Below are 17,036 nucleotides of genomic sequence, written 5' to 3' on the forward strand. Positions count from 1 at the left end.
GGTTTCCTCCCACATTCCAAAGACATGCATGTCAGGTTAATTGGCTGGTCCAAATTGTCCCTAGGTGTGAATGAGCGAGTGAGTTGTCTGACTCTCTGTGCCCTGCGACTGGCTGGCGACCAGTTCAGGGTGTCTTATTGGACTATATTATAACATTGCTTTTCTAGTCATGTAAAATAATATTAATGCTATTTTTGTTTATTACAAAATTTGCGTACATTATTCGCTGTTTTACTTTGAAAATGCATGATCTGATAACATTACTCATTTTAGGTTTTATTTTTTTGAATATTGGACTGTTTTATCCAGCCAAATAGAAAAGATATAACTTTATATGAGCAAAATTAGCTGATACAGGTAGTATTGGTAATTTTAAGCACAATTTTATTATGTTTCTGATTTTTAGATTTAGATTTAGATACTAAAGGTAACAGTGTTCAATAATGTTTTCTTGTATTGAAAAATAATAAAGACAAACAATGCATTAAAATTAGTAAATTCATCCCAATGAAAAATTAAACGGGTGAATATTTTACCTAGTTTGCTTTTAGAATGAGCAAGTGCACTGTGAAAAGGGCCAATAGATCCGTATAAAAGTACTAAGCGCTTTGGGAAGTCTTGACTTGAAAAGCGCTATATAAATGCAGATCATTTACTGACATTTAATTTTTGTGCAGCTGACAAAAAAACTTAAAAATAAAACACTTTAAATCAGCTAGTGAAATAACAAGATGTTTTCCACACGTTTCTGTTTTCAGACACTTTCGTGTGTCCCATTTCCATTGCCCTTTGTCTGCACTCCAGCTGTCAGACAAAGTGCTTTGCTGTGTGCACAGTATCATAATTGTTGTTATTGAAGAGGAAGTTAAATGTCCGAGTCCCATATTTAAAAAAAAAAAAAAGATACAAATGTTGTTATGTCACTCCCCGAGTATCTCACAGTAAATGTTTTTGTAATAGGATTTTGTTTTTTGGGGGGGTTTAATTGTCTTAAACTTTCTTTCTGTGTTTGTTGTGCCTTTCCTCCTCAACTCCCTCTGCCTGCTCTCTTCCCCCTCCGCTAGCCCTAAATTTAGCCGAAACACACTTCCTCGGAAGCAAGACAGGTAAATAAAAGAAGACAAAAGAATAACAAAAGAAGCAATCTGTGTTGAGTTAGCTTAGTGGTGGAAAAGTGCATCCCTGCTACTGCTTTGTGTCTGTGTCTTGGGCTTGTGAGCTCTCTCGTCTTTGCTGTTTTGTGCTGCCACCCTATGGTTAGAACGAGAAGTGCATTCCTAGTTGTATGTGAAATACACGAGGATGATCTTTTTTTAAAGCTATAAAGAAATAAGAAACTGAAGCAGTTGTATGTTCGATCCCTTTTCCTCCATCTGAAGTGTTTCTTTCCTACAATGGGCCACTTTATGGCAGAAACACAAGCCTTAAGAAGGGACTCAGGTACTGACCTGCCCTGTTTGTCTGACATATTCCACGTTTTCCACTCCATTGGGTTCAATTGTCAGCAGTACTTTTCCCTGTCTGTGTCTACATTCACAGATTAAATTTGCATGCAGGCAAAAGTCCGAATGGGATCAGAAGCTGTATTTTGTGATCAATCCAAATGAATCATTTACAGTCTAAGAGACAAACGCATAACTCAGTATATGCGAGTATTCTGATTACAAGGGCAAAGCGGGAGCAAAGTCATTAGAATAGACTTTGCTTGGCATTAAACATTAGGTCAAGTTGTGCTTTTCGTAGCTTGCAGAAGTATAGACTAACATTATATATGGATAGACAAAAAAGTGGCATCCATTATATGTAGGTGGAAAACTGTAGCTTTTTCACTGTGAGGGCAGAAAGTAGAACTGAAATTTCCCACAGAAGGGAAGCACGACTGACTGGTTAGCATGTCAGTCTCACAGTCCAGAGTTTCTGGGTTCGATTCCATGTATGGGCCTCAGTAAGAGGAGTTTGCATACTCTCTTGGTCCCTGCATGGGTGTCTTCTGGTCACTCAGGCTTACTCCCACATGTATGTCAGGTAAAGTGGTGACTCCAAATTGTCCCTAGGTGTAGGTGCGTGGTTGAATAGTAGTATGTCTATATGTGCCCTCTGATTAGTGGGCCATTGTCTGACGTCAGCTGTAGGGATAAGCAGTTAGGAGAAATAATGAATGAATTCCACAGGAAAATTGACCCATAGATATATAAGGCTTTTTAAAATGGGTAAACTGGAGTTTGTGTGTATCATTCATCTCTGTACTACAGTGTTTTGCGACATGAAAATATCTCGGACGAGGGCAACTACGCGTGAGCACAAACAGTTTACCCGAATGCATCTAGCCTACAGCACATCGCCAAGTAAAGGAGTAACAAGACCATTGCAATCAGAATACTGGCAGTTGGACCAAGACCTTATTCAGATTTCTATCTGGTTAATATGGCTTTACATAATCGGCAAACTAGCAAGACTCTTGATTCCAAAATTGGGGAATTGTCTGCATGTGGACGTACCCACTTCTCTGGGCTTGCTCTAAAGTCGTGTTTGTTTCAAAATGTTATGTTTGGGAACTGGCACTCATGTGGTTGTGCTTTTGCAAAGAAGCATGGCATTTTGTCATCATACAGTATTACTGTCATACTTAACCAGTTTGAATCTGTTCCCCCCACACACAGTTATTGCCCATCACTAAGAATCCATCTTCATTTTTTTCCCCATTATCCTTTGTTCCAGCTTTTAATTCATATGATGGTTTCAGCAACTCATATAGCTCAATTGGCTGCTATGGAGTACTAAAAAGTGATTAGCATGCTTTAGAGGTGCAACACTTTCTCGCCAATATCAAATCGGCTGCCAACTATTTTCTTTAACTATTTCATCGCTTTACCTTTTACATGATACCCTTTAAATTGAAAATTCATTTTTGAAGCCCATTTAAAACATATTTATGTGCAGGAAAGATAAATAAATCTCAAAATTATTATGTTATATGAACAAAACCGGCTAATATCCTTTGCATTTAAAAAAAGAAAAAAAGAAAAATTATGCACCCAACTGGTTACTAGATTAGATGGCCTTTTTTCTACAGATGTAAATATAAAAAGTAATACATATTTGCAATTGTTTTTTTATTTTTTTCAATGTATCCAATTAGACAAATTGCCCAAACTACTGGCATATTTGATCCATGAATAGCGCTTGTTGTCGGCCAAAACCTTTGAAAAACAACTGTCGACATGTTTTTATCCTTGGAGCCTATACAACCTATACCTTTTTGCAGGTATGGCCTTCCCCCTCAACTCCGAAGTCACGAGGAAGGTCGCGATTGGCTGCGTTCCCACTCCACCAGCGGACTGCAGGAATCTGCCAGCAACTCTCCCTTTTCCCCCGGCTCCAGCCTCACCTCCCCTTCCGGCACCCGCTTTAATTTTGGACAGCTCGGTACGCTTTATTCAAAGGCGAGTGGGATCAGATAAAATCCTATTCTTAACATTTGACACTTTTTCCCTTCCCCTAGCATCGAGCCCCACGTCGAGCGCCCAGATAAACCTCACCGGCTTGCGTAACAACAGCCTGACCAACCAAGAGGTCACCTTTGACTCCTGCAGCGAGAACCGCCTTAGAAACTCGTGCATGTCCCTGGACGAGAAGACTCGCACTATGAGCCGGTCGGGCTCCTTCCGCGATGGCTTTGAAGAAGGTACAACTGATTTAGTCTGGAATTTGCTGGAAAAATGGCAAAATCCCTGGGATACGACGTTAATGGTGCCCGCCAAGATAAATTGGCATATAGCGGGGGATAGAGACCTATGGTAATAAGCCCATGCGTTCCGAACCCCCAGTAACAAAGATAAAAACATTGAAATAGCCAAATAGTTTATAACAAGTCATCTGAAAACAAAAAGTATAAATAGATATACATTTAAATGAAAAAAAACCTCAATTTTATTTACCTTTTGTGGGACTTGGTACAATCCTGTCATGGTGACTGATTAATTTCTCCTGTGCCCGCTTGTTTGGCGCCAGCTGCTGTGGGCTTCCTGATTGTTTCCCTGTCCTATTTAAGCTCAGTCCTCTCACTCACCTGTTGTCAGTCCGTAAGCAAACCTCTGTTCCTACAAGGCAAGCGCTTCGACTCTGACTCCCGTCGGTCCCGCTTTTAGCACCCATTCTTCCACCCGTTCTTTCCCTTTGTCTCCGGCTATGACCTGTCCCGGCTTATGACCCGTTTTTGATCCCGACCACGTTTTTGCTCTCATATCCCAGCTATCGACCTGTTTTTTTCCGTCCTCGACACCACCATCTCCCGCTCCGGAAGATCTACTTCCGTATTCGGAACACGCTGCAAGTCTTTGAGCGGCTTGCGTTCCGCGTCCAGCGAGCACCGGACCGCTGGCGCTGCCTTTCCTGTATATCTCAATAAACTTGAGAAAAGTTACGCGAGTGGGTCTACCCCTTATTCTGGACGTGACACAATCCTATAGTGGGTGGATTTAGATGGGAAAGGAGATGGCATTTTTAATTAACCTAGTGTTCTCTTTTATTCATGTTAACTCTGGTTGTGTACTGTAACTAAATGCTAAATCTATTCCACCCTGGTCATCCTGGAAGTGGGATTACCACTTGTGATGCCCCTTCTCAAGGTTTCCTTTTTCCTCACGCTGAGGTTTTGAGTTTTTCCTTGCCCGCATGTTGGTTTAAGATCAGGTAATGGTGTAATTGTAATCCTGTGCAGTCCTTTGAGACATTTTTGTGATTAAGGGCTATAATAAATAAACGTAACTTGACTTGACTTAATTGAAAACGGATAACACAACTTCCACTTGCAAGGATTGTCATGCCCTTAGATGACATCATTGCTTTCATCACCTCCTTATTATTAATAATTGTCCCGGTTGTCGATTGGTTATGGCCATGGAACTTAGCAAAAGTAGTGATTCATGTGCCCTCTATTCCCTGCAGCTGTTTAATAACAATAAAGAATACACATAAACCACAGGAAGGATTTTGACTGCTTCTCTAAGAGAAGTCCTAAGCAGCTTTGGTTGGCTCACTTTTTTATAGAAGCTTATTGATAGGGAAAAGTAAGTCTTAAGCCAAGGTAGAAACACAGCTACAAAGACTGAGTGCATTGTTTCTGTGTGGGAAATAATATTTTGTGTAAGTCCTTTGCGAACAACTTTACCTGATAATGAGGAGAGAACGTTATTCAGGCATCAAACAAAGACTATTCTTCTGCATCTCTTTCCTAATGAGGATTTTGCCCAGTGTTCATTGTCATTTTTTAGATGATTTAATTTCTAACTGGCTTGATCATTTAGTGGTTGACTAATCCTATTTTAGCCCTACCACTAATGATTAAAACCTAGTAATAACATAATTATAACATAGTAAGTACATTAGTAATAACGTAAGAACATTAGTTATAACATAAGTTGTTCTTTTAGAAACATCTATCAAAACTGGTAGACTTGCGACAATCAGTAACAATAAAAGAGTTATCAGCTTCAAAAAGGTTGATGAACTCTTGCATAGAGCTCCATTGGGAAAAGACTTGTTTGGCTTCTCTGATACGCGCAGTAAAGAAGGAAAAAAAAAGGACAATAAACAATCACCATCTGCTCTGATAAGTTGATACCCAAAACACAAAGCGGCACATCTGCTGTTTTGTGTGCATCTACCCCACCATGTGCAGGGACAATCAAGATTAATATTTTGACTGCAGGGGTTAACAATCCATCCCGGTACGGCAATGACATCACGCCCGGTTCGGCTAATCGGCTTCCGAGCAGGAGGAGGTTTACCGGGCACTTAGAAGTGCTATTACAAACTGAGTCATTGGCAGACTGGTGCCAAGACTGTGCCTCAGTGCAAGAGTCTTATCTGGGATTTTTTTTTAATGGTCCGATTAAAGCGAGCGCAATAAGCACCATCATTGTTTTTAGGGGGATTTGTTCACTCAACGTGGGTTTCAATGTTCTAATTTTATTTTCTTGTTTCACAGTTCATGGCTCGTCCCTCTCTCTGGTCTCAAGCACTTCCTCTATGTACTCCACGGTGAGTAAACAAACTAAAAATTTCAGGTATAAATTGCTTTACTGAGTTCTGCCGCTAGAGGTCATCAGAGTTACTTTTGGCATCTTTTGAACACTTCTATAATTATGAGCTTTCTGGCACTTAGATGTTTTTATTTCAAATCGTATCTGTCAACATATTCGGTTTCCCCGTTTTTTATACGTTTTGGTGTCATTTCAAATTTTGTATGCCATATAACAGGGGTCGGGAACCTTTTTGACCCAAAGAGCCATAAAAGAAAAAAATGTTTTAAAAAGAAATTGAGAGAGCCACATCATATATTTTCAGACAAAATTGAAAAAACTTCCAAACACGCTCTCTAGACAAAAGGTAATTCTTCAGCATATTTTATTTCACTGTGTCATTTGATGATTCAATCAAACGTATGAAATGATAATAATGCCAAATCCTGTGTCCCAAATCAATGTAAATATGCCATTTACAATTTGTCTTCCACCTTCAGTTAAGAGTGTTGAGGCATTTTTTTTTCATGAAATTTGTCCTTAATAACGGTTTCAAAACAATGTGCATACAAAGTTCTTTTGTAAAATTGTCACAAATGACTGCAAAAGATAAGCATTATGTCATATTCACTTCCGGTGTGGACTGCACTGAGCGAGAGAGCGAGAAGGAAGTGCCTTGCGCTGTGTGCAGGGATCCGCCCACTTGTACTGCTCACCCAATCAAAGTCGTTTGCCAGCGTTTTTATTTATTAGTTGAAATGGTTTCTTATCGAACTTCTGCATTATGTTGCTTCGGCTTTAAATGGACCAAAATCGGGATGAAATCACTTGACTTTGGAACGCCACAGAGAGATGTGCAATACTAACATTTTATTTCGGAGCCATATGTACTCATGATAAGAGCCATATATGGCTCCCGAGCCATAGGTTCCCTACCCCTGCCATATAACAATCATTGTATGCTCATTTGTGGAATGTTTTGGTCATTGTCAACAGAAGACAACGTCTTTGTAGATTGCTAATAGTGTCTCGTTATTTTACATAATATATCTTGCTTTGAGTAAACAGTTGCCCGTTGTGTTTGTAAGGTTTCTTATCACTCTTTAAGGAGAATTTCAATCAAAAAGACCAGTAGGTTGTAGTTTAAAAATATGCTGAATTTGTTAAACACCCTCTCTAAATATTAATTTTACTAGTGGGCATGTACCTTTAGGCAATAACCCGATTGGGAATGGACTATTGCCTGTATTCCGATTGTGTAAAGCCATATAAACCATATTTGCCAACCATTTGACACTAAAAACCAGTAGATTTTATGGGCCACTCTGTTTACGCAAGAAACACAATCCGTCTCCAGAATATTAAAAATAAAAATAAAAAAGCACAATTCCACCATCTGGCCACAAAGAACTCTGCGACCTATAGTACTGAGACAGATTATACACACAAACTCTGGTTTACTCACCTCTAAAAGTTTATTGGTTGATTCACTTGGGACTTTTCCATTATATTTTCTGCCTCCACAACCAAAATGCCACAGGTGTGTATATGTACAGGTATATATTGTTAGAGTTAGTGACTAATATTGTCGATCCTGCTCTTGTAATTACAATACTTACCAATCCCATGCATACACGGTTATTCGTCTGTCTCTAAGCATGTAAACCATTCATTCGGATTGCTCCAAAAATCTGATTTATGATTCCAGTCGGACTATTGTCCGCTTATAAATGTTGTCAGTGACTCACTGGACTGTGACGTGCACGATACGGTTAATGTTTAAACCAGACTGATGTGTTTTGTGTTCGGTTTGCATAATGATGAAATCCAAAGAGTGTGTGCGTTACTAAACCTAAACCACACACACTCACTTGAGACAGCCCACATTTACACTCCAGCCAATAAGCTTAGAGTTAGCCGTATCCCTTTTTCACATTGTGGGCTGGTTTTCTTACCTGCCCAGGTAAAGCTTACAAACCGGGAGATAATTCCAGTCAGATTATTTTTCCGGCGGGCGCAATGATGACAGCTTTATCCCTCACGTCTTTTCAACTAACGGTAGGGGGGAGAAAAAGTGGACTGGGCTGCCAGGATATTGAAAGGAAATTACTTATGCTGATGGGATGTTTTAGTTCGTGAGCGTGTTTACTTGTTAAGTGCATGTCGTGTTAAAGTTGATTGACAACTGAAGAAGCGGACTCTCAGGAATTTTCCAATGTCATACTAGGTGACTAATACCTGAGGGAGAGAAAAGAAAATCATTAGTCCTCACAATTTCCATTGATGTTAGGTTATAACAGGGGTCGGGAACTTTTTAAACCCAAGGAGCCAAAAAAGCAAAAAATTTGGGGAGAGAGCCACACCATGTATTTTAAAACAAAATGCAAACAAAACCAATGAACCCGTTCCCCAGACAAAAGCTAATTCTTCAGCACATTTTCACTGTGTGATGTTTGATGGTTTGATAAAAATTAATGAAATAATAATTATTCCAAGACTATGTGTCTTTTATCAATGAAAATGTACCACTTAGAGGTGGTCTCCCTCTCGCACTTACATAAGTGTGTTGAGGCTCATTTTTTGTCTTAGAAAAGATTAAAAAGAAGGTGCAAGCAAAGTTCTTTTGTAAAATTGTCACAAAATACTGCAAACAAGGACAGCAACATATTAACCTTCAGTGCAGACACCGCTGGGTGAAGGAGAAATGGTGTGCACATGGTGTGTATAGCTCCGTCCATTCAGACCGCTCAACCAATCAAATTGCTCTACATTCTTTGCGAGAGCTTCTGGGTAAAAAGTTAGTTCTGTGGCTTTTGATAATACGTTTATCAACAATGAACATAAATGGTTTAATGAGCTTTCATATAGACTGGACCGAACCCTGTCACCAGTAGCATTGTCTTGGCTTTACATGTGTGATAATATTTTCTGCATGAAGCAATAAAATGATACATTTCTATTTGATCTCAGAACCAAATGTACTCATTAAAAATACAAATATGGCTCAACGAGCCATAGGTTTCTGACTCCTGGGTTATAATGTGTTTTAGTTTTAGTAACAGTTAAAACAAACAAACCAGATTTCCTGCATTTCATTGTAAAAGCAGATGGAAAACGTAAAATGCAGTAAATCTTCAGCCAAGATACTATCAGATAATCTTGACTGTGATATTTTTTTTTTACTCTGTCACTGGTTAAGACTGGTTAAGTGAATGCTTACATATAGTGACGACAAATAAAGCTGGTGCACTGGTGATATTTTCCAACTTGTATATTTTAAAAAAAAGTATTGAAACAGTAAACGGTTTCTTTTGCATTAGCCTTCATAATTAAACAATCAACACCATCCACAGAACATCATTTTTGTATAGTTTTATATGCAGAAAGTGAATATGAATATGGCTTTGATCATGTCAAAATATGTTACTTCTAAACATTATACAAATGCTCCGATACTGAATGGCTCACATGCCTTGGCTAGAAAAAGTGCATCACTCCTTATTATGTTGCATTGTCTTAGCTGTACAGATCAGTGGCTATAATAAATCAAAACAGAAACAGAAACCTTTGCAAAGAGGGGAACTACATTGGGCAGTTGTAAGGTTTGGCCAATTACGGCTGTAGAGGCGTCTCATAGAAAAAGACGTTTTCAGTGGGGATGATTTGCTAAAGAGTTAGAAAACATTAAAATATGTACACTTCACTTTGTTGATGTCCAAGTGATAAAAATAATTGTTTGCAGACTGTGTCGGGCAGCTCTCAAACCTGTGAATTGAAAATTATAGATTGGCGTTCACACACAAACGCATGCAGGAGTTATCACCTTGGCTCTTTTTTTTTCAATGTTTTTCTGTTTATAATGAACAGAACCCGTGCGGCTGTGATCCATTATCCCCAGTAAACTATTGCTGCAAGCAGATTTGGCAAAGCGCCTGTTAAAATTAAGTGAGGTGGGAGGAGTTTGTGAAGTTGGGATGTCATGTGACAAATTACTGTGCATCCTTAGTAATTAGCATTTCTCACGGATGACGAAAAGTTAAGTAAAGAGAAGCCTTCTTTTTTCCTCTTAGGCGCGTGCTTCCATCCGTGTCAATGTGGGCGCTTCATGTTTTTTCATTTTGGCGTGCAGCAGCAGGGTGTGTTGAGTTTGTGTGATCATCTACTGTGGTTCTCCTTTCTTGCCTTTGTTTGGAAGCTAACAAAAGGACATATACTCTTTAGCATGAGGAGATGTCAACGAAATGCCTTCAGGACCTTCGCTTTTCAGATATCGAGTTTATGAAGCCTGAAATCTAGAACATGTGACATGTGATCTTGGCTCAGTTTCAAGTATAGGGACATCCCATAATGATTGTCTTCTTTTCTTATTGTCTCCTTTCACAGAATGAGGAAAAGTCCCAGTCTGAGGTAAGCAAACCTTTCTCACACTCCTGTTCAATAGCTGGACTTGTCTGAACATTTAGAGAGCATTTCAAGCGTGTATCATGTTATACAAGGACATGACCACGTCAAAGTGGCCGTGAAAAAGCACTTGTTTCTTCTGAACACCTGCGTAGACAACTTCAGGCACATTATTTGCATTTCATCTCCGCTCAGCTCCATGTTGGGGGCAGCTCTCATTAATCACCGTACACAAAAATTGTCAGGCTTTACGAGGCATGTACGACTGCTTTTATGTTCAATTTTTTTATGTGGAATTTTTTTTCCATGTTCTCAGATCCGTAAGCTACGCCGGGAGCTGGACGCCTCCCAGGAGAAAGTTTCCGCCCTGACGACACAGTTGAGCGCTAACGTGAGTGCACGTGCAAAGTTTATCGTGTTCTAACTGGAAAATGACATTGTTCTCATTTTTAGTATAATCGATAATAAAGTACTATTTACATGTTAATAAAGTACTATTTACATTTTATATATATATATATATATACATCTCATCTCATCAGCCGTACCGCTTATCCTCATTAGGGTCGCGGGGGGGCTGGAGCCCATCCCAGCCATCTCCGGGCAGTGGGCAGGGGACACCCTGAACTGGTTGCCAGCCAATCGCAGGGCACACGGGGACAGACAACTCACCCGCTCATTCACACCTAGGGACAATTTGGACCGGCCAATTCACCTGAAATGCATGTTTTTGGAATGTGGGAGGAAACCGGAGTGCCCGGAGGAAACCCACGCAAGCACGGGGAGAACATACAAACTCCGCACAGGAAGTCTGGAGCTGGATTCGAACCCACGCAGGCTCCCATGACATGGACTGTATATATATATATATATATATATATATATATATATTTATATATATAATATATATCCCGCGACCCTAATAAGGATAAGCGGTACAGCTAATGAGATGAAACATATATATATATATATATATATATATATATATATATATATATATATATATATATATATATATATATATATATATATATATATATCAAAAGGATGAGTCAAAAAGTCTGTGGCATTGTAAGCAGAAAAAAATAATGGCTAAAAATGACCAAAAGAGGTATCCATTTTTTATTATTTTTATAATTTACTGTACCTTATTATTTTTGTTGTTAGTGGAATAACAAATGAAAAATACGTAAATGAAAGATAATTTTGTTCATTTAAAATTTATTTTATGGGTTTTTTTTATAAAACATGAAAAAGATGTTTGAAATGAAATGTTATTTCGCTCATTTTAATCGTTTTCAGCTTTGCAAGTTACTTAAACAATCATTGTATCATTCTTAATATTATTGATTGTATTATTATGTTCTTTTCTTGATCTCGCAGAGCAGAACATGAAATAAAAAATGCAGGATCTGTTGAAACCCAAAATAGCTTTACCTCAACAAATCATGAAAATAAGGAAACGCTCGAACAAAACATTAAATAAATAGGATGCAGAAAAACGTATGCTTGATTGGATTTCACAAATATGTAATATTCCAACACTTATGTTAAGTGATCAATACATGATAGGCTATGCACAACATGTTGAGACACTAACTGTACAACATGTGAAAGGAAAATGATGCAGGATATATATTGCAACAATACCTAACTGAACAAAACACAAAAGAAGACAATGTTGAAATTGTTGGGACACTAACTGAATAAATGTGAAACGAAGAACACAGGACAAACACCCCCACGTTGATAGAACAATAATGCGAGTGCCTTGACGGCGAGAACCTAAGAAACGTTTCCAAATAAAAGGCGTAATGGTGATGAGCAAGCAGGAGAGACATGTTTACTGTAAGGAAACAAGGAACTTGGAGAAACAATAATCTGACAAGGCTGCGGAAGCTGTGACTGCATTTATTTACTTACGAGATTTATCTGTGACATTATATCCTTGAAAACAAACTTGTGGCAAGTTATGTGAGGGTGAGCGAACAGAAGGGCCGAGGGTCCAATATATGATATCACACCATAGCCAGATTACACACCTTGATGCCCTGAAGCGAACTCATCTTTGTTTCCAGTCGTTTGAGCTTGAATCAGACATCAGTCAGCGCCTTATTCAAGTCTCACAGACAAACGGCACCTTCAGTGAGCAGGCAGACGCCTCCACTTTCTGTTTTCATGCTGGCATTTACACAGTCATCCTGTTGTGTTGATACACATCAACTATCACGGAATCTCAAACAATCAAGTTGTTCCTAAGAATAATAGCAGCATTCCAATCGAAGACTAAATTGACTAACTCAAAATGATTATCTAACATCAAAGGAACCTTCACGTAATCATTTTCATCTAATTTATTTTAGAATTATCCTTTTTTCCCCTCACATACATTTTAGGTCAGGGTTAGGGTTTGATACACGCTGAAAAAAGTTCAAATAAGAATCATCTTTTCAAGTAAATTTTTTATTTGCACTGGTAGATCAATTTACATATTTTTCTTATTTTTAGGATTGATTTTAATACGTCTTTTGAATAAGTATCTGACCTCAACCATATTATGACATTTTGTTAATTTTAGGTCATTCTTTCCCCATAATACTACACAAACTATTTAAAATGTTGTAAATGTAGTTATCAAGAAATTTTTGCTCACTTTATGCACTATTACGCTTTTTTAGGTCTTACATTTTTTATTAGAAAGTAGTCAAAGAGGAATAATAATACTTAAAATGCTACATATTATTCATTAGTCAAACCAAGTGATGTTTATTTGTACAGCCCTTAATCACAAGATGTCTCAACGGGCTGCACAGATCACAGAAAATAGAATATTATTACAACACCCCATGATCAAAAACCTACATGAGGGCAAGGAAAAAAATCAAAAACCTCAACATGAGGAAAACAAAGACAAGAAGAGAGAAGGGATTGCACATGAGATAAACCTTCCAGGTTGACCAGGTTGCAACGGTTGTTGCAATACACAGACATTGTCAAAATGAAACATAGGTCATTCATAAGCTATTTAATGTAAGTGTTTTAAGGCTGGATTTTTTTACCACGAAGGTAAGTGATATGGAAATATTCTAGATAGGAAAGAGAAAATAACAAGGAGTCATGAATAAGGAAAGATGGATTTAAGGAAAGATGTAATGAAATAAATGGAGAGAGAGTGAAAGACTTAGTAAAAGTAGTACAGAACAAAACAGAGAGTGTAGAAAAGAAGAAAATGAAGGAAAGAGAGAGAACAATAACACGAAAAAGGGAGAACAAGTGAGAGAAACAAATTGAGAAAGAATAAAGGAAAGAAGTGAAGAAGTAAAGGACAAAAGGATCAAAGAATAACAGGAAGTACAGGAAGTACATTACACAAGGAAGAAAGGAAAATAGATTTTCAATACAAGACAATGCTGAAATCTTTTTTAATTTACTGTGGGACGAAAAATGAGAAAGAAACAACAATGAAACAAGTTATGCATTTGGTCCATACATTTAAATCCTGTTTGACGAAGAAATAAACATAAAAAAAAATAACCAAAAGAAAAAAAAAATGTAATGCTATCTTGCTCATCCACGTCATGTTTTGGTTTCTTACATATCGACATCTTGCAGGCTCACCTGGTGGCTGCGTTTGAGCAGAGTTTGGGCAACATGACCATCAGGTTAAAAAGTCTCACTTTGACTGCTGAACAAAAGGTGAGACAAGTTTCATTTAAAAATTTGGAGTCATGCTTTTAATTTGAAATTCCTGCTCAATTTGACAGGATTCGGAGTTGAACGAGCTGAGGAAAACCATCGAGCTCCTGAAAAAGCAAAACGCTGTCGCCCAGGCCGCCATCAACGGCGTCATCAATACACCTGAGATTACGAATAAAACGGACAGGACAGGTAAAACCGGTTACAGTGAATGATGCACAATAACTGTTTCTTCACACTGATAACCAATACAACCCTGCCTCTAAAGACTGATAGCTTTAAGCTGTGTTTCATTATTTTTGTATTTCACAATCATTTCCTTCTTTGACTTGATTGCTATTGTACTGTTTTCCACTTTTCTTCCCCTCTTCACTCATTTTCTTGGGACCCAATATTATCGGCAGAAACAGGAAATAAAACAAAACAAATCACAATAAAATGAGATTTGGTCTCTCAAACTCAATTAGGATGACACCAATTGATTGAACAAGGAGGTTCGGGTTCGCGCCCCGGCCGAGTCATTCCTAAGACTTAAAAAGTGGTCGGCGGCGCCCTCTCTTGGCTGCGGCTGCATCGGGTCAGGTGCAATCGACATTTCGTTCTGTGTACATTGTTACACAGAATGACAATACAAGGAAATTATTATTATTATTATTATTAAGAAGAAGAGATAAGGCAATTTATTATTGCCATCTATTGTGTATTTGACCCTTTGTTTTGTCTGGAAATGTTTAAATCTAAGCTTAAGACACACTTCTATTCTATGCCATATGAATAATCCATATTTTATGTTGACAATTTAAATTAAATCTAAGCTTAAAACGCACTTCTATTCTATAGCATATGAATAACTATATTTTATGTTGACAGTATCTGTGTATCTGTGTATTATTTGCTGTCATGTAGGTTTTAGATCAGGTGATGGTGTCATAATAGTCTGGTTTCAAATAATCTGTGTTTTGTGCAGCCCTTAGAGACTCTTTGTGATTAAGGACTATACAAATAAACATGACTTGACTTGACTTCTTCTTAACATTATTTTCCCAAAGTAAAGCCCTGCAATATACTGAAAATGGGTTCCCGGCCCACTTTTGGGTCCTTACCCACCAGTTCAGAAACCCTGGGCTACATAATTATCGTCAATTCTTCGTTAAACTCATTGAAATTTGTAAATCAAGTCATGTGTATTTGTATTGCCCTAAATCTCTAGTCTCAAAGGGCTGTACAGACTGCAGACTACCGTGACATCATCCCCAGATATAAAACCTATATAAGGGCATGGAAAACCTATAAAAAGCTCCGCATGAGGAAAATGAAGAATCTTTGAGAAGAGGTCACACATGAGGTAATTGAAATGAATATTTTCCTTCAGCTGGCAGTAACGGGAGCCTCCACCACCAACACCAGCAGCACCAGCAGCATCAGCAGCATCAAGCAGACCTCCGAATCCGAAGGCAACACTCCTCCGACAGCGTCAGCAGTGTGGCTAGCGCTACAAGCCATTCCAGTGTGGGCTCCAACATGGATGCGGACGCTAAAAACAGGAAGAAAAACAAGAAAAATTGGGTAAGGGTGCTTTTGAGAGGACATCAAAGTGCTACGTTTTACTCAAGACGTGTCATGTTTTTTCTTTTCTTTGTGTGTCTTGGCCTTGCATGTTTGGCTTTCATCTTCAGACAACTCTCACTGGGGAAAAGGTGACTCATAGAAAAACTATCTTTACTCATTTGCAGGTCAAATCTCTTTGAAACTCTCAGATTTATTTCTGACATTTCTTTTAAGACTATATCGTTTTGTTTTATTTTGAAAGTATCTCATTTTACTGATAATAAACTGTTTTGAAGTAAAAGTCACCCCCTTCCAAAAATATGTTATTCCATAGTAGCATACAATGATCTATAAAATACAAGTTCAATGTAAATGTAAAAAAAACAACCCCCTATAGTGCCTTGCTATAATTAGTTTAGTTTTGTTTCAGAGATAAAGAATATTTTTTTTTCATTTTCTACTATCAGAAAATATTGTCAATTGTATCTTTTCTATATTTTTACCCTCTAAATTAACTATCCAATACTTAAAAAGTCCATTTTTCTTTTTTCACTAGAAAGACATGTTAAAAAATTAGTAATTAGGAAAAAAATAAACAGAATGAGCAAGAGTGCAAAAAATAACATAAAAATAACGTAGTAAAATGTTCATGTTCATGTGCAGGTTAGTTTTGCTCATTAATATATACCGGTATGTATTTTTTTTATTTATTCTAAAACTATTTTATTTCCTTAGTTTTTGACCCATTATGATACTTTGATCCTGTTTTATTTATATGTCAATAGTTTTTAAATACTTTTAAAGTGTTTTCATTCCTTTATGTCTTATTTAAGGTTATTTGTTAAATAGGTTTTGTTGTGTACATCAATTTGTCCCAGCTGTGGCTGTTAAAGGGCTTTGCAAATAGAGATGACAATAAAATAGAAATATTTAAAAAATATACATGACTTATATTGAGCAAAATTATTTAGCATTGGAACAAGTGTTTTTATTTCTATTTGTTTATTCTACCTCCTTTTTGAGTAAGAATTTTGAGCATTTATTTCAATGTTTTTATTTTATTTCTCTCGTTTAATTGTCATTAAGTATTATTATAATTCATGTTTTATTATACATTGTAAAGAATTACCTATTTCTGGCATATTTTTTTAAAAAAGAGTACCTCATTTTAAAAATAAGAAATCACTTTGGTGTGTAAATCTCACTAAGCCAAAAATGCCCAATTTTGTAGAATATCTTATCAAATTTTGTAAATAAAAAATATCATGCATAAGGCTACAGCTCCCTCTTGTGTCATTTTTTGAAATAAATCTTTAAAACCTTGTAAATTTTTCAAAAATATATATTTTTACGTGCAGACAGAAACTT

General features: G+C 37.4%; 1 protein-coding gene across 5 annotated transcripts in view; it reads left to right on the forward strand.

The window, feature by feature from the left end:
- Window positions 1–17,036, forward strand: part of LOC148367052 (protein HTATIP2-like) — a 244,274-nt gene that overhangs the window by 119,263 nt on the left and 107,975 nt on the right. For 3 of the 5 annotated variants that reach the window (XM_088333850.1, XM_088333847.1, XM_088333846.1), the window contains 10 exons: window positions 1,040–1,106; window positions 1,396–1,440; window positions 3,266–3,426; window positions 3,503–3,685; window positions 5,990–6,042; window positions 10,407–10,430; window positions 10,741–10,815; window positions 14,037–14,120; window positions 14,189–14,312; window positions 15,493–15,686. In XM_088333850.1, coding sequence (XP_088189976.1) covers window positions 1,040–1,106; window positions 1,396–1,440; window positions 3,266–3,426; window positions 3,503–3,685; window positions 5,990–6,042; window positions 10,407–10,430; window positions 10,741–10,815; window positions 14,037–14,120; window positions 14,189–14,312; window positions 15,493–15,686 — 1,010 coding nt within the window. The remainder of the gene's footprint in view (window positions 1–1,039; window positions 1,107–1,395; window positions 1,441–3,265; window positions 3,427–3,502; window positions 3,686–5,989; window positions 6,043–10,406; window positions 10,431–10,740; window positions 10,816–14,036; window positions 14,121–14,188; window positions 14,313–15,492; window positions 15,687–17,036) is intronic. The other 2 variants (XM_088333849.1, XM_088333845.1) reach the window with 2 other exon arrangements.

The sequence above is a fragment of the Urocampus carinirostris genome, chromosome 4, assembly GCF_059441175.1.
Source record: "Urocampus carinirostris isolate Australia breed hairy pipefish chromosome 4, RoL_Ucar_1.0, whole genome shotgun sequence".
NCBI classification, from domain to species: Eukaryota; Metazoa; Chordata; class Actinopteri; order Syngnathiformes; family Syngnathidae; genus Urocampus; species Urocampus carinirostris.